Source organism: Condylura cristata, unplaced genomic scaffold, assembly GCF_000260355.1.
Source record: "Condylura cristata isolate star-nosed mole 26May11 unplaced genomic scaffold, ConCri1.0 scaffold00012, whole genome shotgun sequence".
NCBI lineage: Eukaryota > Metazoa > Chordata > Mammalia > Eulipotyphla > Talpidae > Condylura > Condylura cristata.
Genome location: NW_004567113.1, coordinates 8,311,393 through 8,334,283, shown reverse-complemented (window position 1 = coordinate 8,334,283; position 22,891 = coordinate 8,311,393). Strand labels below are relative to the sequence as shown.

Sequence of the window (22,891 nt, the reverse complement as noted above, 5' to 3'; positions counted from 1 at the left end):
AAATGAATTGCTTAAGAGTACCATGGAAAACAATCACTGCTCCTTGCAATACAACAAAGTAAGTTATTATCTCAAATAGAAAAAAATGTTAAGTTACCCTGTATATGTAAATACTATTGGTTGCTAATCATATTATTGCAAGCAAGCAATTGATTTCTTAGACACTTACTTGCAGATCTAAGGTTAATCTACTGCAACCTCAAGTGAGACCAAGGTAAAAAAAAAAAACAAAAACAGAAAACTTTTTCTGAAAGCATTACTATGAACACTAACCAGAATAATAAAGTTTACTCGACCATTCACAGAGAATATTGGAATAATACAATGTATGGTGCATATAAGTTTATAAGCCATCATGATTCCTGAACACATATAAAGCAAATATCTATCGGAGAATTTGTAGTATCACCTTTAATATGTATGTTTAGCTTTTTATGTGTTTCATACTCATAGTTTCAACTGATAACATCAGGACAACAGAGTTTAGCTTACTATTGGATTGAATTATATGAAATTAAAAAAGTTGCCATTTTGGCCTATTAGTTCAATCTAATATTCTACACATTGGACCATGTGCCAATGACAGAACACTTTCTGTAACACTCTGACTGTTTTGTTTTGTTCTTTAAAAAGCAGTTGATTATTCTCTTGCCAAATTCAGATTTTCAATTTGAACAGAAAAAAATGACAATTTGTTCATTAAAAAATTGACAATTTGTACAATTCCGTTTTTTATCCATCAATATAAGAAGTTTGCTTATGGATTTACTATGAGGAACAGATGATTTTATACTTACATAGGTACACAGAATTTAATATGCACAAATTTGTCCTCTTCTGGTTATTAGCAAATAGTAAATGATATAAGCTAAAGGATTTAAATAATGGGAAAATTTATAATTTAATATTTGATATTAAAACAGGATTTAAAAGACAAATAAACTAAAACTGATAAAAATAAAAAAAATAATATATGCATGTGGAAAAACTAGAAGGAATAGATAAAAATAAGTTATTTTAGGGCCCTCCCTGGTGGCACAATGGGTTAGAGAACCACATTATGAAGCTGTACAAAACCACTGTGGCACAAGTTCCAATCCCCGCCCGGGAGGTGACCCACATGGCACAGCAGACCTCTCCTGGCCCACCTGCTGCTCTCCTCAACAGTGTACTTCAATCTACCTGTTATGCTCCCAACTCTGTCTCTAGTGAACCCTCTCACCCACCACACCTCTGGCTTGTTCCCCAGTTTTGTAAGCATAAATAAAAAAAAAAATAAATCTTTAAAAAAAGCTATTTTAATAAGTCATTGATTTTTCACTATATGCAATTTTACCTATTCTTTCAAGTTTCTACAATTTTAGAAAATAATATGGAATTAAATGGGAGAATGTTATTTTATTAAATAAATGACTCAATGTTAATTATTTCAAATAAATCTGATTAAACTTAAAAGGTCAATGGGAATTTTTAAAACTAGAAGGGTTTTTGGAGACCACATACATATAGCTAGCCAGAAAAATCCTAAAAATTATTATATGGAAGAATACCACATAAGGCATTAAAATATAAAGGGCATGATACTAGCCCCAAGTAAGCAGACAGATTGAGATAATATAATAGAGCTTAGAGAAGATTAAAATATATTTAAGAATTTGAAATAATGTTAAAAGTGGCATTTTGAATTACTTGGTAAAGTATGAATTATTCTCTAGATGTTACTTGGATAATAGGTTAATTATTTAGCAAAAAAATTATATTATTCCAAACCAAATTATATATTATTCTGAACCAAATTTCACTAGAATTAAGTACCTAAATAATAAAAAATTACAAATGCAGTAAAATGAAATGAGACATTTAATAACTCTTTATTTTCTATCATACCTTTCTAAAGATATCACCTTTTCCCATCATTTGTCACCTTTTCACAGTAAACATCAAATATTAAAATAAAAATGAAAAGATGTTCAGAGACAATATAAGTAAATGTCCTTATTACCTTGAAGTTGAAGACCTTGCCGGTTCATCATCAAACACAACACAATCTGATATAGGATTAATAAAATTTCTAAACTTCACTATAACAAAGAGAATGATGAGATTCAAAATTATATCATAAGTTGTTTAAAAAAATTTACATATAACAATAGATAAAAAGGTATACTATAAAAGGATCTTTTACAACTTAATTTCTTAGATGAACTTAGAGAAATGTGATAGTAAAAAGACAATTTACAAACAAAATTACGTAGGGAAAACAGACTTTCAAATATGTTAAACTTCATGATAATCAAAAGTTAACAAGAATAGTCACCTATCATGTTGTCAAATATGAAAAAGAATGCTAGTGCCGCCCTAGGCAGGGTCTGGGGACAGGGACTAACTCAGACTGATTGCTGCCCACAACATGAACTGATGCAAACTTTAATAAGAAAAAACTAGATAATCCAAACACTCTTTGACTAGGCAAGTCTACTTCTACAAGTACATCCAAAGAAAATAATTAATGAAGTGTGAAAATGTATATTCAAGAATAGTGCCTGCAATGCTATGTACAAGGAAATAATTGCAGAAGAGTGATTAAGAGCTTGGAGCTGAGGAGCCAGGCTGTCTGGATTCAGAATCCTGGCTCCACAATCTTAGCCATGTGACCTTGAGCAAGTTAAACTTTCTGTGCTTCAGTTTCTTCATAGAAATAAAAATAGTTTCCTCCTTATAAGGGTATTAAAGATAAAATAAATCAAATAAATAAAAAGCACCTAGAACATTGCCAGAAATTTAGTAAGTACTCAATAAATATTATCTTTTATTAATCTGGCCATGAAAAAAATTTTTTTATAAGTGTCATTTCTGGGATGGTGTAAATAAAGGAGACTGATCAAAAGATCAGAAAGTTATATGTCATCAGCAATGATGGAGATAGAATTATTATTATTATTATTATTATTATTATTATTTTTAAAGATTTATTTATTTATTCATACAGAACTGGGGTACAGGCCAGAGATGCAGAGGGTGAGAGGATTCACCAGGGACAGAATGGGGAGCAGAAGTACACTGCTGAGGGGAGCAGCGGGCAGATCAGGAGAGGTCTGCCACGCCATGTGGTCACCTCCGGGGCAGGTGGGGATGGAACTCATGCAGAAGTGGCTTAAGCTTCTTAGTGCAGTGTTTTAACCCGCTGCACCACCAGGGAGGGCAGGAGGTAGAATTATTTTTATAAATATAGATTATACCATGATAAACATTACATTTTAAATAGAGATTGTAAAGCAGTAGTAATTTATTTTGCCATCTCTAATTAAACAAAATATAAATAAATGGGTGAGCATGCAGAAAAAAATGACTATGGAAACACACAAGACAAAGTGTGCAAGGTAATCAAATGTGTAAAATTATGGATGAATTTTAAGTCCATCGTCATACAGTCATTTTTTGGTTGGCAAACCCTACTTTAAAATAGTATAGGTCACTAGTGCAATTAATAAGTGAACTTATACCCTTTTGAAAATAAGCGCAATCACAAAACTAATGACCAGTTAATAGTGACAGAGGGGGCAACAGCAGGGACTTATAGATGATGGTGTACAGGTGCAGGCAGAGAGAGGCAAACTTCCCAATCCACTCTCCTTTAATAGGGCAAAAACATGTGTGGAGGATGGCAAAAATAGTTATGTTAACAACTAAGTAAAGAAACTTTTTAAATAACTGGACATAGGCTAACAGATTATAAATATATGAATATCAATACCTGAATAAATATATGAGTCCAGGTTAGGTCATATTTTTTCCTAACTTAACCAAACAAAACTGCTTAGTAAAAGCTAGCAGATATGGTGACAGCAACACTGTAGGTGTATCTGGTTACACATCCTGTTTGTGTCTACAAATCTAGCTGATCTCATCTAATGCTTACTGATGTTGTCCAAAGACCTAATTATACACATACACACAATGATGTGCAGCTACAGGTCACAAGTTAATGACAGAGTACTATTAACTTACTTTTCTGCAAGAGATAAAATAAAACAATATCAAAATCTTTTTTATGATGCCTGGAAGCAAAAATACATCTTGAATAGAAACGCACATGTAAGGCCTTGTCATTCAAGTCCAAAATTCATATTCCAACTCATGACAGCAAGTGATAAAGGAATATTGAGGGTGATGTGACAAAATGAGGAAAAATAAGAGTTTTGGATGTGTTCACTAGGGGGGAAGGAAGCTAAAAATAAATATTCAACAAAAAAAGAAAAAAGCCTGTCGGAAAATGGAAAAAAGGCACTAACAAACATATTAAGAGAAAAGCAAATAGTCTTCATCATAAAGATGCTCAACTTCATTCATTAAAAAAGCAAATGCAGGCCCTCCCTGGTGGCGCAGCGGGTTAAAGCACTGCACTGAGAAGCTAAAGCCACTTCCGCACCAGTTCGATCCCCGCCTGCCCCGGAGGAGACCACATGGCGTGGCAGACCTCTCCTGACCCGCCCGCTGCTCCCCTCAGCAGTGTATTTCGTTGATCTGCCTGTTCTGCTCCCCACTCTGTCTCTGGTGAAGTCTCTCACTGCCCCTGAGTCTCTGGCCTGTACCCCAGTTCTGTATGTACAAATAAATATATCTTTAAAAAAAAAAAAAAAAAAAGCAAATGCAAATTACTACTATGTTAGCAGCAGCCATGGACAATAAAATTAAGAAAACATTATATTTAGAATATAGCACAAAAAGATTATTTAAGAATAGATATACAGAAAAAAGTATAAAATTTGTGTTTTGAAAGCTAAAATACTGTTGAAAGAAATTAGACATAAATACTTGGATAGAATTGGATTTGCTGGATTAAATTAAAAAATTAACACTATTAAAATAGCATTACTTTCCAAACTGACCTACAGAATCGTCAGAATTTCATTAAAAACACCAGCTAGCTATTTTTGCAGACATTTACAAACTGACTTTAATATTCCTGTTGAAATGCAAGTGAACAAAAACAGCTTCAATGATCCTGAAAAGGAAGAATAAGGTTGGAACACTGACATTTCCTGATTTAAAAATATACGAAAATACTACACTAACCAAGACAGTGTACTGCTGGCATAAGAATTTATATACAGATCGATGGAATAACATTAAGAATCCATATGGCTCAGCAGACCTCTCCTGACCCACCCACTGCTCCCCTCAGCAGTTTCACTTGATCTGCTTGTTCTACTCCCCACTCTGTCTCTGATGAATCATCTCACTGCCCCCACCTCTGGCCTGTACTCGAGTTCTGCATGCATAAATAAATAAATCTTAAAAAAAAAATAATAACCCTAAGATAGTCCCTAACAACTATGGTCAACTGACTTTCAAAAAGAGAAAAAAAAATGTTTTCAACTGACTTTCAAAAAGGGAAAAATAATCTTTTCAACAAATGATACTACACAAATATACATCCATACACAAAAGAATGAAGTTGGCTTCTTTCTCTTACACTACGCAAAAAAATTTAAAAACTTTTGTGCTTGAAAGGACACAAAATGGAAAGTGACTCATCGGAATGTGAAAAAATATTTGCAAATCTCATGTCTAGAACAGACTTAAACTAAAAATTATATAATGTGATTATTTTTCAACTAAATAATAAAGACAAATCACCCAATCAAATATGGTCAGAGGATCTGAACAAGTATTTCTCCAGAGATACACAAGTGGCTGATAAGCACATGAACAGATGATCAGTGCCATTAGTTATCAGGGAAACAAAATCAAAGTACAATGAGAAAACATTACAGGGATTCCAAAATTCCCTTAAAGGAAAAGTGAAATAGGAAAATGAAGAGTGACAGGACAGAGCCATTACAAATTATCAAACTTATATGTTTGGGAAATTAATATATCATAGAGCGACACCACTGCTAATTCTCAGTGAATAGTTTGGCAACAATTAGTTATCTGAGGAAAAATTAAACTGATTCCATATACAACATATACGAAAACAGAGATAAAGTAAAAATCCTACCATTAAAAACTTGTAAAGATAACAAAAGAATATTTACATTATAATATGTAAGTGATATTAAGCAAGAAATATTATTTAGAATATCAAGGAAGATATAAACACCCAAAAGTACAAAGAATTGACACATTTAAGTAAACATTTAAATATTATAGAAACTAGTATTACAAAACATTATAAAGCTAAAAGGTAAATACATACAAGGACAACACTTCAAAAGATTACTTTCTAGACGACTGAAAGAATGCCTTCAAAGCAATAGCCAAAAACTAAAATTCAGAACAAGCACAAGCTATGAAGAAGGAATACAGAGAGCTACAAATAGTAATGCCTCCCCATTAAAATCTAAAACTATACTTAATTTTACAAGTAGGTATTGTATTTGTCCACTAGGTCAAAAAGTTTTATATTATTTTATAAAACACGGCAAAAAAAGGGAAATGGGGGGGCAATGGAAAACTGTTAACAGCCCTCTGAAAGCTACCATATGTTAATTTTGAAATGTATAAACCTCTCAGTCAAGCCATTTTCATCTAGGTTCTCTATTCAAATATATCTATCACAGATGCACACAATCACACTCAGGATATTTGCTGCAACTCCTTTTTAACATAAAAAAGATGAAAACTTCTGCTCATGATTAAAGGGTAATTCATAAGTCAAGACAAATTCACAGTATTCACTAGTTAAAAAGAATGAGAGATATAAACAAACTAACAAAGTTTCACTGCTACCAGAAAAACTATCAAAATTTACAATATATGCTCTATGATCCCATGAAATTTAAAAACAGATTGACTGTTCAGAAGGAAGGACAGACAAATATATACCTATTGATCTTATCTCTAGGAGAAGTTGGGATGCAGGGTTACTGTAGAAGTTTTCATTTTTATTCTATATAGCTCTATATTCTTCATTGTACAACAACAACATTATTCAATCATCTAATTAACAAACTTGAAACTGGAAAGAGATGTTGAAAACCTGGTAATTGTCTAAGAAGCCCAATATTCATAACACTAAGAGTTTATATCAAGTTGATCTGTGAACAAAAAAAAGTCCGAATTGCTCAAGTCCACTTATACATGTTTTGTTGTTGTTTTCTATCTGTGGGCTTTGCATTCAACCAACTCTTTTGAGTTCACAAATGAGGTACCTCTTCTGTATATAGAATGCTGACTAGGATTTACAAGTAACTTTTCCACTGCATAGGGGAATTGCTTTGCTCAAGAGTTAATTTTAATTGTTCTAGAGTCAAATGTATCATTGGTGTTTTTATTTTTCCATTTTGTATGACTATGCATTGCATAGCCAACAATTTTCTATCTAAAATTTTATATTCTTTTAAAAATTAACATTTCATTAGAATTTCAGCTTGTTAGAAATACACAGTAATATGAATGTACTTAATGACATTTAACTATACTTAAAAATGTTCAGGTCCTCCCTGGTGGCGCAGCGGGTTAAAGCACTGCACTGAGAAGCTAAAGCCACTTCAGTATGAGTTCAATTCCCGCCTGCCCCGGAGGTGACCACATGGCGCGGCAGACCTCTCCTGACCCGCCCGCTGCTCCCCTCAGCAGTGTACTTCGTCGATCTGCCTGTTCTGCTCCCCACTCTGTCTCTGGTGAATCCTCTCGCCGCCCCTGAGCCTCTAGCCTGTACCCCAGTTCTGTATGAACAAATAAAAAAATCTTTTTTAAAAAAAAAAAGTTCAAAGCTGTTAATTTTATATGTATTTTACCACGATAAAAATAATTAAGCTAAACTAACTAGTAGTGGCTACAATAAGAACTAATTACTTGTTTGGCATTTGGATTGAGTAATTGAAGCAGGTTTCTAGAAATTCCAGATCAAGCCTAGTTTAACAAGTCAGAATGAAGTATTGCACTGTGTACTATTAAATAAACATTCTAAATGCATATTCATTTCACTCCCTTTTCAATCCAATTTTAATATTTCTGATCAGTTTTCTATTTGTCCCTCTTTTCTTCCAAGAAGTTAAACAAGTAAAGAACAAAGACAGATCCTAAGATTAAAAAAATGGGGATACTGAATTTTGAGATCTATATTCATGTGATCCTATCATGTCTCATGATACAAGATGGTATTATTTAAAATAAGAATCTGTAAGGTTCCAATGTGTGTAGTTATTAAGGTGGAACTGTTCTCCACAGTAGGTGGCTAATGTTCCAGAACTGTGTATTCACTATGATGTAAGCCAGAGTTTATATTTAGGCAGAGGTTCTGAAGTTTGTAATATTACTATAATTTCTGGCAGCTGAATGAGTCTTGTTGATTAATGGAATGGAAAAAGCAGAAAAAAAAAAAAACTTTTGAGAATTTCTGCAAGCTTTTATAGTATGTGTTCTTCCCTTACTCCTTTCAACTAAAAGTAATGTGTTTGATATCAGTGGGAATTAGCAGCAGAGTTAAAAGTTAAGTCCCTGGGTTACAAAATCATGTTCTACATATAAACAGTTAAAGAATTTTAAGGAGTAACAGAGAAAATAAAATATTAAACTTTACAAAAGTTCTAGTAGTTGCTGATATATCACCCACAAAAAAAGACTATTTTATTTCTAATCTTTCTAGAAAATAAATGTAGCTAAAGTTGCAATTGTTGTTGACATATTTGCTTATAGTTTATCTACTAATGATGATTTAAACTTTATCACTATTAAGAGTATCATATTCTTGCCTTTCTGTTAAACTTCAGATTGGATTTTTATTTTTTAAAAATGGGCACTTAGCCCATTTTAGTGAAAGGAAAATTTATTTTCTGTAATTTCACATAAGATTGTTTGAAATATTTCAAATTACAATTTGATAAGAAGGTACATGCCTTCTTACTTTTAAAACTGGGATGAAGAATAAGGCAAAATAACCAATAGCAAGACAGAACATCTCCACCATGAACTGATTGACTCTTCAATCTGAAATATGCTTCTGCCCAACAGTAACTCCAGGCAGTGGTCAAGGACAAGGGCTACGTGATGATATTAACAGTAAAATCCCAATCACTTACTGAAAGCAATTTGGCCCAAACACAGTGGCAAGATTGTCAACATTCATGCGATTCTGCACGTGGTGCTCCGCTACTTTAGCCAAGAACTGGCACAGGTACTTGAGGAGACAGTAGTGGGTTTCAGGCAGCTCCTTTAGTAAATCTCGAAAGCTACTCTCTTGATTGTCATTTCTGTCATCTGAAAGAAAAAATAAAATTTTACAATAACAGTAACAAGAACATATGGGCATAATAAATTTTAGCGTTTTATTCAGGAAAAAAATCCTGAAGAAAGATATAGGTATTTTGTCCCTTTGATCACTAAGCATCTATTTTTTTAAAATGTTAAATACTTATTTAAGGCATTCTGAAAATCATGAGCTCTATTTAGTGCATAAAATGGGCTCATATTTTAATTTTGTGTTTTCTTGTCCAAAATTAGCATAACTAAACTTTCCATAGAAGAATCTTTCATTTTATCTTCAAATTTGTTAACAACAATATCTGATTAAATAAAATTTAATTTAATCAGATCACCCTGTGTGACACTAAGTGATCAGAAATCTACACATAGAGAAAACTGAAAATTTTTTATTTCTATATAGTTTTTAAACTCTCTTATGAGTTATAGCTGAGAATTTATATGCCTCATACAAAAGCATAATAACCTTATACATAGCCCAAAATATTAGATGTGCCAAATTCACAGGCAGGTATGTGAAAAGGTCTTTTTAATTCTCAAGGATTTGTTTTGTCAATATTTGGACTATTAATTTAATTCTGTATACCACTTTATAACAGCAGAAAATACACATCATTCATAGCAAATACTTATGGGTTCAATCACAAATCATCCTTTTAGCAGATGTGGAGGAGAATAAAAACTTAATTCAGTTATAATAGATAGTACAGTGGATATCTGGATTCCTGACTTGGCTTTAGCCAAGAATTAAGAAACAGTGAGGCAGAAGAGATGCACAAGCAGAAATTAGTGTTACAAATGCATGGGTAACATGGAGGTGGAAGCAGGCAAAATACACAGGAAGTCACATCAAGTGCCACTGAAAGAACAGTGCACGGAAGAAACCAGGCTGGGAAGTGACCTCCTGGATTAGGGTCCTGGTTCTGCACCTCCTACCTGTGTGAGCTCAGATGCTTCACCAAACTCTAGTTCCTTATTCATAAAGGAAAATAAGGATTTTGGTGAGGATGAAATGAGTTGACAGTTGTACCATGCTAAAAACAGAGTGGTTGACACAGGCTAATGTTTTGAAATTTTAAATAAGCAAAATTATTTTAACTTTATCAGTTTGGTTTTATGAGTCAATGAGGCTTTAATAAAATCCTTTTTTAATGAGTCCACTTCACATACATGAATGTGAAAGTAAGTGATGTTATCCAAAACAGCAACATCCAGAATTGGCAGATTTCAATCTGTGCTTGAACCGTCTTCGATAATATCTATTTATGATTAGAATAGTAGTAATGATCTTATGACCTTGATGTTCACAATATGATCTAATGAACTATACTATGATTAGGATCTAGTAGATTTCTTGATATCAGAAACTTTTCATACTAATTTCAATTACTTTGAGAAAAACAGAAATCATATCTAAACACTTTGGTGATGCATCAAAACATGCGTGCTGAAATCAGCATTTTCATCATTTCCTTCTAATTTTTGAAATAGGATGATTTTCCCAGGAAATAAAACTGATAAAAAAAATAAAAATTATGTGAAGGGAGACTATAAAAAATTAAAATTATGTGAAGGGAGACAGTAAGAGGAATACTCTCTCCTCCCCCATGGCTCTGGGATGGAGGCAGCAGAACAAGACCACTCCCCTGCAGGGGACACCCTTTAGTAACCATGCACAACAGATGTCCAGGCCTCACAGGCTCTTGAGACACCACCACATCCGGCCCCACTGAAGCTTCCTCAGCAGTGGGTGTGATGAGTGTCCTGGCACCACTGTGCCCCCTGGGCTGCACACCTCAGTGGGACGGGAAGAACCAGCCTAGGGGAGGTTGGAATTGCTTATGGGGTTTCCACTTTTGAAACCAGCTGGGCTTGGTAAAGAGACCAATCAGGACAGAGTTTGCATAGATGCACATCAAGTCTTGGAAACAGAATCAGTTTGTTAAAAGATTAATTAGACTGGAAAAATAGGCTTCCAGAAGGGGACATAAGCCAAGGTCTCAAATGGCTCTACAGACTCATCCAGACTCTCTCCTGGGAAGATCTTCAATGCAAACTTCCAAGATCTTCCCATCAGATCTCTTACTTTTGTCTGAATCTCCTGAGAGACTTGTTGAGAGCCATGTATCTGATCTCCACTTTGGTGGCACAATGGCTTAGGATGCAGCACTGCAAGCTGGCCACAGCTGCCTCAGTGCGAGTTTGATCCCCGGCTCCAGAGGTGACCCACATGGCATGTCAGGCCTCTACTGTCTTGCCTGCTGCTCCCCTCAAAAGTGTACTTTGTTGATCTACCAGTTCTGCTCCTGTCTCTGGGGAAGCCTCTCTGTCTCTGGGGAAGCCTCTCACCACCGACGCACCTGTGGCCTGTACCCCAGTTCTGTAAGCCTAAATAAATAAATTAAAAAAAAAAGATTTATTTGTGCATACAAGAGCTGGGTTGTAGGTCAGAGGTGCAGGGGAGGACGGAGTGAGAGAATTCATCAGAGACAGAGTGCGGAGCAGAACAGGAGAGAGATTGAAGTACACTGCTGAGGGGAGCAGCAGGAGAGTCAGGAGAGGTCTGCTGCACCATGTGGGTCAGCTCCCTGGCCAGGGATCAAACTCAGTGCAGCAGTGGCTATGGCTAGCTTCATAGTACTGAGAGTTAATCCCTTGTGCCACCAAGGAGGCCTTGATCTCCACTTGGCTGTGATCTCTACTGTGTGACTGCTGCTCCTGCCTCTGCCCTTCCATATCACCTGCTAACTGATGCTGCCGGTCCTATGCCTGGCAACTCTGAACGAGCTGGTACACTGGTGCCTTGTCCCCTTCAGTGACTCTAAAAGAGATGTCTTCTGTTACCTGTGCTCTGCTACCTCTAAGAATTGTTCACCATCTGACCACTGCCCCACCTCCCATGTGTCCAGTACTATGCATGTTGCTGCTGCCAGCACTGCCCAGCCTGGCCTTCAGATGCCAGGTGCCTCAGCAACACCACCTGTGACCACCTCCGGCAGCTGGAGTTGGCTCCTGTGCCACTGGCTCTGGGCTCTCAGAGTCAAATGGTCAGTGTCTTGTTGTACAAGCAACTTTCAGTTTTGGACTTACTAGCCACACAGCCGCTCCCTGGGGTAGGAGGGCTGGCCATTTGTGGCCTTAAAAATACTACTTTTGGCCCTCTCTGGTGGCGCAATGGGTTAAAGCAGAGCACTGAGAAGCTAAAGCCACTTAGCATGAGTTCGATTCCCGCCTGCCCTGGAGGTGACCACATGGCGTGGCAGACCTCTCCTGACCCGCCCGCTGCTCCCCTCAGCAGTGTACTTCGTCGATCTGCCTGTTCTGTTCCCCACTCTGTCTCTGGTGAAGCCTCTCGCCGCCCCTGAGCCTCTGGCCTATAACCCAGTTCTGTATGCACAAATAAATAAATCTTTAAAAAAAAATACTACTTTCCCCCCAATTTTCTCTTTTAAAAAAATCAACCTTGTTGTAGTGCTGTTAGCCTGAATTGTCTTGGCAACTGCAAGCACATGAGTGAGGGACCCTCAAACCATGAACTTCCCCAGGTTTTACATGGAGAATTTCAAATTTAGCAAAATAACATGAAGTCCTTTACAGCATCAAAAAACACCATGTTCTTAAAAAGCAAATAATGAACAAGAAATACTTTTTTTTTCGCTTTCTAACTAAAAGCATTTCCATTTGCTATGATGGAAGATGGCTCTCTAGACTGACTCACTGGCTGAGCCAATGAGCTACATTAGTGGTTCTCATAGCATCAGCATGTATTTCAACCTTAATCTTTGTTTGAATATATACTGACAGTGTAATAAAAACCGGAATTTATTAGTATGACATTCCTCATCACCTTCTGTCATATTGATTATCTAACAACATACTGAGAACCGACAATTTTCACTGTTTTCAGAAGTATGTAGTAAATGCCACCATTGTTGTCAGCTTGCAGCTGTGTCACAGACAAGATTTCCTATACTAGGAAAAAAATTGTTCAACACCTTTATAGGTCTGCAAAAGAATGCTGAGCACAGAACAGAGTGAATGAGTGTCAGAACAAAGGTGCTTAATAAGATGCCTTTTGGTATCTACAAGAAAAAACTCAAAATAATTGTTGCTTCCATTATTTCTTGAATTGCTGACACCAAATATAATGAACACTGCCTGCCTTATTCATCCATACCCTATATTTACAATTTGACTATATAGCTTCCTCATGTTATAAAGAGTTAGCAAAGCTGCTATTTTTAGGTAAGTTTAGTCATAATGTATACTTGCCACATACTATGTGTGATATTTATCATGCGTTTTCTACATGGCTCACATTCTCTAACAGTAAGGAAGAAACATGAACAAAACAGGCTCTTGTGAAGCTTCCTCATTGGGGAGACAGTCAGCAATCTGTGAAAGAATTTAGTCTGGACCAGTTTAGAGATGTGAGATGATAAGATATGAGTAGACTCTGGATGCTGTTTGAATGTATCTTGTTTGTTTTACACCTGAAAGTTGTTTTATATATGAACAAACATGTAAGGACACACATTCAATCATTATTTATTCAATCATTATTTATTACATGACTACTCCAAACCAGCACAATGCTACACATTTGGGATCCATCAGTAAGCAAAAGAAAGAGAAATCCTTGCCTTATGAAGCATCCACTTGTAGCATCAGTTGTAGTGAGAGAGACATTATATAACAGACATTACAAACAGAGTAAATAGGCTGGGTAGGGGATTGGCAGTGCAGCTTCAGGTGATGGGTGATGACTGCAATAATAGAGAAGATTACAAGAGAGCTCACTCATAATAAATAGATACACACACACACACACACGCACACACACTGATAATGTCTGCAGTCAGTTACAGAAAAGCCTCACAACTGGCAAATGTAAGCTTTTCCAGAGTTTGTGTTGAGTTTTAAGTAATCGTTACAATCCCCTTAATGCTTTGAGTGTAAAAATGTGATTTAGAAAGTTTTCATAGGTTGAAAGGCACTTAAGATATACTTTTAAGACACATGGGTAGTAAGGAAGACAAGAGTAATATATAAAGAAACATCTATAGCTCAAATACACCTTTAAGAAATGTGGACTAAGGCCATTTCCACAACTAGCTGGGTTGGCATTTATGCCCTAAGACTAAGATTCTAGAGAGCACTCCAATGGTAAGAAAGGGGTATCTGGTGGTCAGAAGGGAGGCTTCTCAGCAAGGAAGCTCTGCAGAAAAACCTCAGAAATAGAAAGAAACTCGATTTCTGCAGAAGTATGAAGAAATCTGAACTGTTTAAATTTATAGTTACTTCTAAAATGAAAATGGAAGAAAAAATAGAATAATACAGTTCATGTGTCTGAAAGTCTAAAAATTTCGCAGATGGAATAATGAGTAATATTCAAACAATCATCTTATTGCTTAACATCTTTTCCTATAACTTTTGCCTTTTGTGGAAATTGCCAATTTAAATTGAGTATTCTTGAAAGCTTTTATTTGTGGTTGACTAAATTTGACCCATTTCTCAAGCTAAAACATAGGCATAAAACTAGCACAGAATACATGTTGTCCAGGTAAAACTATTTGTCACTTAAAGAAGATTGTAACAACTTTTGTTCCAGATTTAGCAGTAAACATTGCACCATGTAACAAGTGCTTGATCTCATTAAAAAAAAAGATTATGGGCCCTCCCTGGTGGCGCAGCGGGTTAAAGCACAGCACTGAGAATTTAAAGCCGCTTCCACATGAGTTCGATTCCCACTTGCCCCGGAGGTGACCACATGGCGTGGCAGACCTCTCCTGACCCGCCCGCTGCTCCCCTCAGCAGTGTACTTTGTTCATCTGCCTGTTCTGCTCCCCACTCTGTCTCTGGTGAAGCCTCTCACCACCCCTGAGCCTCTGGCCTGCACCCCAGTTCTGTATACACAAATAAATAAATCTTTAAAAAAAAAAAAAGATTATGATCACAGGCAGCAATGCTGGGCCTCTATCAGGGATCGTCCGCTAACCTTACAGGGGACCTTCATCCTAGAGCTTGTCACATGCTTTGGCCATTCAGTGGTCAAGAAATTATCCTGCACTTACAATCTATGTTATGTCTCAAGGAGAAAAAAATAAAACAACTGGCAAACTGCTAATCTCTACAATGATATGTCTCAGAGCCACGAGAAGGTCGGTCATTAACAGAACCAAAATAGTCAGTTTTGTGGCGCCAGATATATTGAAGTAGCATATCATTTCCTCATTAAGTGTCACAAAAGGATTTATAAAAACTTGCTAATGCTAATGCATTAGAGAGAACAATGAGCTATTGCTAACTTTGAAGAAGAAATGAGGTCATGAGCCTGAGAATGTGAACAACCTCTGAATGCTGAGAAAGCAGCAAGGAAAGAAGGTCTTGGGGTTACTGTAAGGCGAACTGCAAACTCCGACAACCTGAATGAGACTGGACACAGACTCTTCTCCTTGAGCCTGACCCAGGAACCCAGGCTGAGACACCTTTATTTTGCCTAGGAAGTTGGAGTAGAGAAACCATTTGAACCCACAATCTTCTCACCTCTAGAATAGTGACATACTACATTTTCACTGTTTTAATGCACTAAGTTTGTTGCAATCTGCTACAGCAGCAACATGAATCTATGCATCTCCAGATAAAGACAACTAGACTGAATGAGAGACGAGTTAACCTGCACAGTCACATGGCTACCCATCAGCTGACCAGCAATTTAGATATGGCACTCTGGTTTCAAGGTATGTGATTTGATCACACTGCAACATAGTTAACTGTTAAAATTACAGAGAACCTAAAGTACTGTCTCGCATATGTAAATATTCCTAAATCAGTAAATAAACAAGTGAACCTGGTATGAGGGGGTTATATGGAAATCTTAATTTATTCATAAATTATAGCTTCATAATTCTAGGAGTCTATGTGGATGAACAACATTTTAATAAAGACCTACAAGACTACCTGGGTACTGTTTTATAAAAGATGACAATAAGGCAGCTAGGCCGGTTAGCTTGGTTGGTTAAAATGTATAACAATAAACAGAACATGAATATTATATGCATTAATTGTAAATCTGCATACACAGAATAGGAAAAATCATCATAAAATGCCAGCTCCAAGGGCTGGACTGGATTCTACCTCTAATTTCATTCCCCAGGAATGGAGTTGCTTCTGTAGCATGACAAGAAGCTTCTGAGCGTAATTACATCTTAATAATTAATGGAACTGGTATTTTCCTTTTCAATACTGAGAAACACTGGTTTACATTGTTGCCTGTATTTTAGTAGAGGATAACCCTCCTTCAGGTTTTGTTACCACATTGCACCCACCGACAACACACCACAGTTCATTGTGCTTCCTTCCCACTTGGTTTTCACCCCTCCTCTTTCTCCTCCTCTGGTAGCCTCAGTTCTAGAATCAGTTTTCTAGGTTTAGTTCTGAGTTTGGCTATCTGACCCTTTGCTTGGTTTCCCTATTAGAATTGTTATTTTTCTATGTAGAAGGAGAGTTTACATTTTTACAGCTTTCATAATCTTGCCCATAACAAAGTCCTCAAAGATTTCACACAAATTTCTCAAAGGGCAAGATGATAAAGTGACTAATAAACATTAATAAATTACAGTTTATTCTTAGATGTTATTAATGAAATTACAAACCTTATCAGTCTGATTAGATTCTGTGAGACGAAGAGTATGCTTATGACTAATTTAGTTAATGTCTACACTTCATTCTGCTCCCAGAATGAGCCTGCAGGTTAAAGCAAAGACAAAGACCTCAGGAAAAACAAAGCAGTAGGTGAGACTTTACATTTCAGTTTTACTTAACAAAATAGCTAACTCCTGACAAAACCTAAATAGATTATGATATTAAGTAGCAGTAGTGGGCAGTTACTGAGTGCTCAATGTTTGTCAGTGGAGCCAAATGGCATAGATTAAAAACATAAAAACATGTAAAATATTCTCTTTATATTTCAAAACCTGGAACTCCTTATCTAGGATAGGTGTTAGACACAAGAGTTGAACAGGCAAAAAAATAGGACCCATAGGAATACCTGGTGCACAGAACAACAGGGAAAACAACCATACCACATGGGAGTGTCCCACAATATGCTAATCTTAAACAATATTGCCAATACCAGAGCTAATAAAACCAACTTCCCCCCATAATCATAGTGCTATATTAAATGGGCAAAGTACAGTGTGTTATTTCAGTGGAAAGCACATTACTTCCATCTTTGCCCTTCCTGAAACTACTGATGTAATGCTCAGTTGAAAGTTGGTTTCCTGTGAGTTCAATAATTAAGCTCAGAATCATTTAAGTCTATTGTGGATTTTTCTTAAATTTTCAAATTGTTTATGGACTCAGCATAAAAGTTGATTATGACCAAGGGTCCAGCAAAGTCTGTATTCAGAATATAGCATAAAAGAGTTAGGGAAGAATTACAGGTGGCTAGAAAGCCAATCATTTGGCATATACAGATTGATATTCTTTTTGCAAATTTATTTTGTGTCAGTGATAGTCTATTAATAGAAGCTGTATCTTTTTTATATATAACATATATTGACTGTTCTCCCTTTTCCTCTTTCAACTCAATTCAAGTAAGATGCTTCTCAGACAAAATCATTAATACAAAGTGAAGAATTTATTGAGGATTTTACTTAGCTCACAAACACTCCATTCCCAAAACCCCCAACAGATATTATCTTCTTGGTCTTGGAATAACTAGATCTCCTCACTCATTCCTCTTCAAACCCATAAATCTTCCTACTGCTATAAAATCCTATGATCTGTACTATGAGAAGGATTTAGACAAAGAACACAGAAAACAGGTATTGGTGATAATGGAGAGTAAGTAAAATTCTCTCATTACCGGAGGAATGTAAAATAGTACAATTACTTCAGAAAGTGGTTTTTAAGATGTGAAACATAATGGCATCATATGACCAAGCAATTCAAGCAATTCCATGTCTAGAAAGAAACTTAAGACAAATGAAAACGTATCCACACGAAATCTTATGTATGCTTTCTACAACATTATTCAGAACAACCAAAGGTAGAAACCACCCAAATATATATCAATATCGAATGATAAATTAAAAGTGGCATTTTCATATAATAAAGTACTAGCCATTCATAAAAGGACTGAAGTACTGATACAAGTTCCAACATGAATGAACCTGAACTTAGATTGAGGATGGACCTGAACTGAGGAAAGAAGCCAGTAACACACACACACAAAATACGTGTTGTGATTCTATTTCTTTCTTTCTTTCTATTTATGATCTCCATAATAGGCAAGTCTACATGGACAGAGCAAAGATTAGTGCTTGTCTAGGACTGACAGGCATGAAGGAATAGGGAGTATCTGCTAATAGGGAGAAGGAAAAATATTTAAAAATTAAACAGTAGTAATGGTTATACTCTGATTACTGAAAGTCAAAGTCAATTGAATACTTGAAAAAGTTCATTTTATAATGTGTAAGTTAGAAATTCTGTTGACTTTAAAGTAATTTAGGGGGGGCCCTCTCTGGCGACGCAGCGAGTTAAAGCACAGCACTAAGAAGCTTAAGCCAGTTCCGCATGAGTTCGATTCCCGCCTGCCTGACCTGGAGATGACCACATGGTGCGGCAGACCTCTCCTGACCCGCCCGCTGCTCCCCTCAGCAGTGTACTTCGTCAGTCTGCCTGTTCTGCTCTCCACTCTGTCTCTGGTGAATCCTCTCACCCTGCGCATCTCTGGCCTGTACCCCAGTTCTGTATGAATAAATAAATCTTTTAAAAAAATCATTTAGGGGGAAGAAAAGTCAGAGGAGACCTTTGGATAAGTTCATCTGTTTTTCCTTTTAATACCTCACTAAAATGAAAATAAAAAGAACTTTGAATAGGTATGGGCCATCAAGGGTAAAGAGAACAGTTGAAAAGGCAACAAAAGACGAAAGATTTCATTATAAACACATATACTCATATGTTCTTACAGGCTAGGTGTTCCAATGCAGAATAACTACTCAGTTTTGTACTCTAAACTCAGTATCAAAAACCATTATACAGAAAATAAAGAATATATGTGTGTATTCAGCACCAAAACATTATCAGTTATTAGGATCTATAACCCTAGATTGTATGGGGGTTATAAACATAAATGAAGTTTTTCCTTTCACATGGATCTGATGTGAGTAGAACCACCTAAAATGCCGTCAGGAAGCTTGTGTGTGGGACACCCGGGATTTCCGGCACTGCATGTATCATACATCAGCTTGACACCCTGGGCAGATATCATACATACATATCATACATACACCCATTGCAAGTATCATACATCAGATTGACACTCTGGGCAGATATAAAGAAAGCAACTCTTAAATTTAGCTCTGAGTTTAGCTCTTTACCTAGAAAAATTTTATATAGATCCTGAAAGGTACATACTGAGAATGGAAAGGACTTAACTGTGGAATTTAATGTACTGATTTTATTTATTATAGAAACATAAATTTGTGAGATTGAATAATTTCAAATGAAAAAAACATTTCCTATAAGAAGTAACTAACTTAGAGAAGGAAATCTGTCATATGCCTACTATGGAATTCACAGTGTCTACGCAGTGATGACTTGGTTACTTAGAATAACCAAAGGTAGAAATCACCCAAATATATATCAATGCATGAATGATAAATTAAAAGTGACATTTTCATATAATAAAATATTAGCCATGCATAAAAGGACTGAAGTATTGATACATGTTCCAACATGAATGAACCTTAACTTAGACTGAGGATGGACCTGAACTGAGGAAAGAAGCCAGTAGCATTATTGTCAACATTTGCATGGTGCTTTATAGTTTCAAATTAGCAAGGTAAAACAACTCAGCCAATTTCAATCAAGGCAAGACTCATTATTATAAATAGTATATATAAAAGACTTAAACCAACCTAGAGAATTCCTCATATAATAAAGAAAAGCTGAACTCAAGGGCAAGTCAGTTTATATTAGATTTCTTAACAATTAGGCATTCTAGTGATTAAACTGTCTCATTATTTTGTAGTTTTTTAATGAAAAACAGTTCCTGTCTCAATTATCAAATGTTTCTAAGCTAAAATTCACAGGCACTTAGCTTTCACATATTGTTTGCACAGCTGCTATTATAGTAGAGGGGAAAAGGCAAAGGAGAACAAATATTTAAAAAGATGGATTGATCACTTACATTGACTTAAACTTCTTCCTAAGACTCTACAGTAACGACAGCAAAAAAAATATTTAAAGTGTATAAGCAACAAAGGGCAAAAAAAGAACAACAGAGAAGACAGAAGTTGGTGAGATTTCAAGCATATTTGGAAATGAATGTAACTGAGAGAAAACAAGCAGACTTTTGAAAATCTGTTAGGCTCCAGGGAACCCTTCACCAACCCACTTGCAACCAGGATAGTAAGCTGTCAGACAGGACATAGCAACAGATTTTTGGAGACCTAAGATCTCTAATGGGTAGAGCTGAGCTGAAGAGGTAAGGATTTGTGTGAATTTGCTCAGAAACTCAGGTAAGTTCATTCCCAATCTGTCCTTGAACACAGACAGAAATGATGAAGGGAGCACACACCCACAGGAAAAAGGTCACCTGAGGGGCACTATGAATAGACACCATCTACAAGCCAGGGAGGAAGATCTCACCAGAAACCAACCATGCCAGGACCTTAATCTTGGGTTTCCAGTCCTCAGACTGAGAGAACAAATTTCTGTCACAAAGCCTCTGAATCTATAAGATTGTTATGGAAGTTCCAGCAGACTAACACACATACTATAATGGAACAAACTCAAACTTTGGAGTGGGACAGATTCCAGCTCTGCAAATTATAGCTCCTTGCTCTCTGTAAGTAACTCACCTCACTGAACCTCATTTTCACTATCTATGAAACATTTGGAAGTGTGCTCCAACGAAGTTTAGCTATCATACCCATATAGAAAACACCTAGGCAAAATATGGCACAGAATTAAGTATTCAAAGTATTATGAGATGTTTAAAAAATTAGCTATTTATCACGTGTCTACAGCTACAATACTGTCCAAACATCACTGATGTTTCAAGTAAGTGTGAACACTGTTGAGTCAACACAGATGGAACACACCTACAGCTTGAATCCCCCTTTCTAAGCATGGACCTTCATTTCAATCCCTATCACATGAGTTCTTCATCATAGCTGCACAATGTTTGTTCTCTCTTGACTTCCATACTTTTACTAGTAGAGGAATTTAACATCACTGAATTGTATTCCTAAGTATCTGAAGAACACAGAGGCACTGATTTGAAGGGAAACACACACTCCCATGTTCAATGCAATTTACAATATACAAGTTATGAAAACAAACCTAAGTGCCTACATACAGATGAGTAGATCCGGAAGATGTGGTTTATACACACTATGGAATAATACATGGCTGTTAATAAAGATAAACTATTGTTATGTGCAGCAACATGGATGAAACTGGGAGTCTGCTAAGTGAAATAAGTCAGAAGAAGAAAGATGAAAACAAGATGATTTTACTTACATATGGAATATAGAAAACTAAACAAAAGGTAAGATAAAGCCAAATTAAGAACTAAATCTACAAAGATGACTATAGAATTGAGGCTAATAGAAGGGAAGGGGAAGGAACAAAAACAAAGTCAGGAGCACATGGACTATGGTGGTGAACTACAGGTGTGGTATGTTAACACTGCAAGGGGGAGATCTTCTAAAATACCAACAGCAATGTAAACCAACAATACCGCAATTAAAAAAATCTGTATATTCTCTATTAAAATGATAAATTTTATACATATTTGCTTTGCCACAATTAAAAAAAAAATTCTATTATCAACTATTTATGGGACACAGGTTCTTCAGCATGACCTCAATATTCCTCCCAGTCTTCTGTGCCCGATATTTAGCCACTGAAATATTAACATTGTGTGGTCTAAATTGTTTCCATTCTGTGACTATTTTCTTAAAAAAATTATTTCTGGTAGAAAATAGTAATTCCTTAGCTTAACATTCAAGACCCCACTTTGCATACATTTGTGATTATACTTTCTGCTTATCTCCTATAGTATGGACATCTCTGTCAGACAATTTTTGTCTTCTATACACCTCATGTAACCCCAATTGAACTTTCTTCCACAAAGCATTTTCTGACTACCATAATCCAGATTGGTTTCCTTCTCTCACTGTTACAATTAAGTAGATGCTCTTGCCATTCTTTTAAAGTATTGTAGAATGTACACAACATGTTTTGCTCAGCTAAATTGCCCCCTACTTAAAGTCACAATGCTTAAGCCTTTGTCTCTTGGAATCAACCTGTGTCTAAGTAGAAGGTATTAAGTAAATATTGAGGCTCTGATTCAATTTCAAGTGAGGCAAACATTTACATTTATATTATGGAAAATTTATTAGTGGGGAACATTCAAATAATAGGATTTACTAGTTAACTCTATATTAAATAAATCTTACCCTAAGATCTTTTATTTCTTGAAACATATCTATTTCCAAAATATACCTGAGATTATTAAGATAAATACAATACTGGCTTACTAAGAATAAAAGATTAAAAGTCAAGGAATATAACAAAACTGACATACTGAAAATCCCAATTAAGAAAGGTGAGTTGGCCCTCCCTGGTGGTGCAGCAGGTTAAAGCACAGCACTGAGAATCTAAA

At 35.9% G+C, this 22,891-nt stretch overlaps 1 protein-coding gene across 2 annotated transcripts in view; it reads right to left on the bottom strand.

The window, feature by feature from the left end:
• The window catches only part of FAM13A (family with sequence similarity 13, member A), a 438,275-nt gene that overhangs the window by 191,320 nt on the left and 224,064 nt on the right, over window positions 1-22,891 (bottom strand). For both annotated transcript variants that reach the window (XM_012724150.1, XM_012724149.1), the window contains exon 4: window positions 9,030-9,207. In XM_012724150.1, the coding sequence (XP_012579604.1) occupies window positions 9,030-9,207 (178 nt within the window). The remainder of the gene's footprint in view (window positions 1-9,029; window positions 9,208-22,891) is intronic.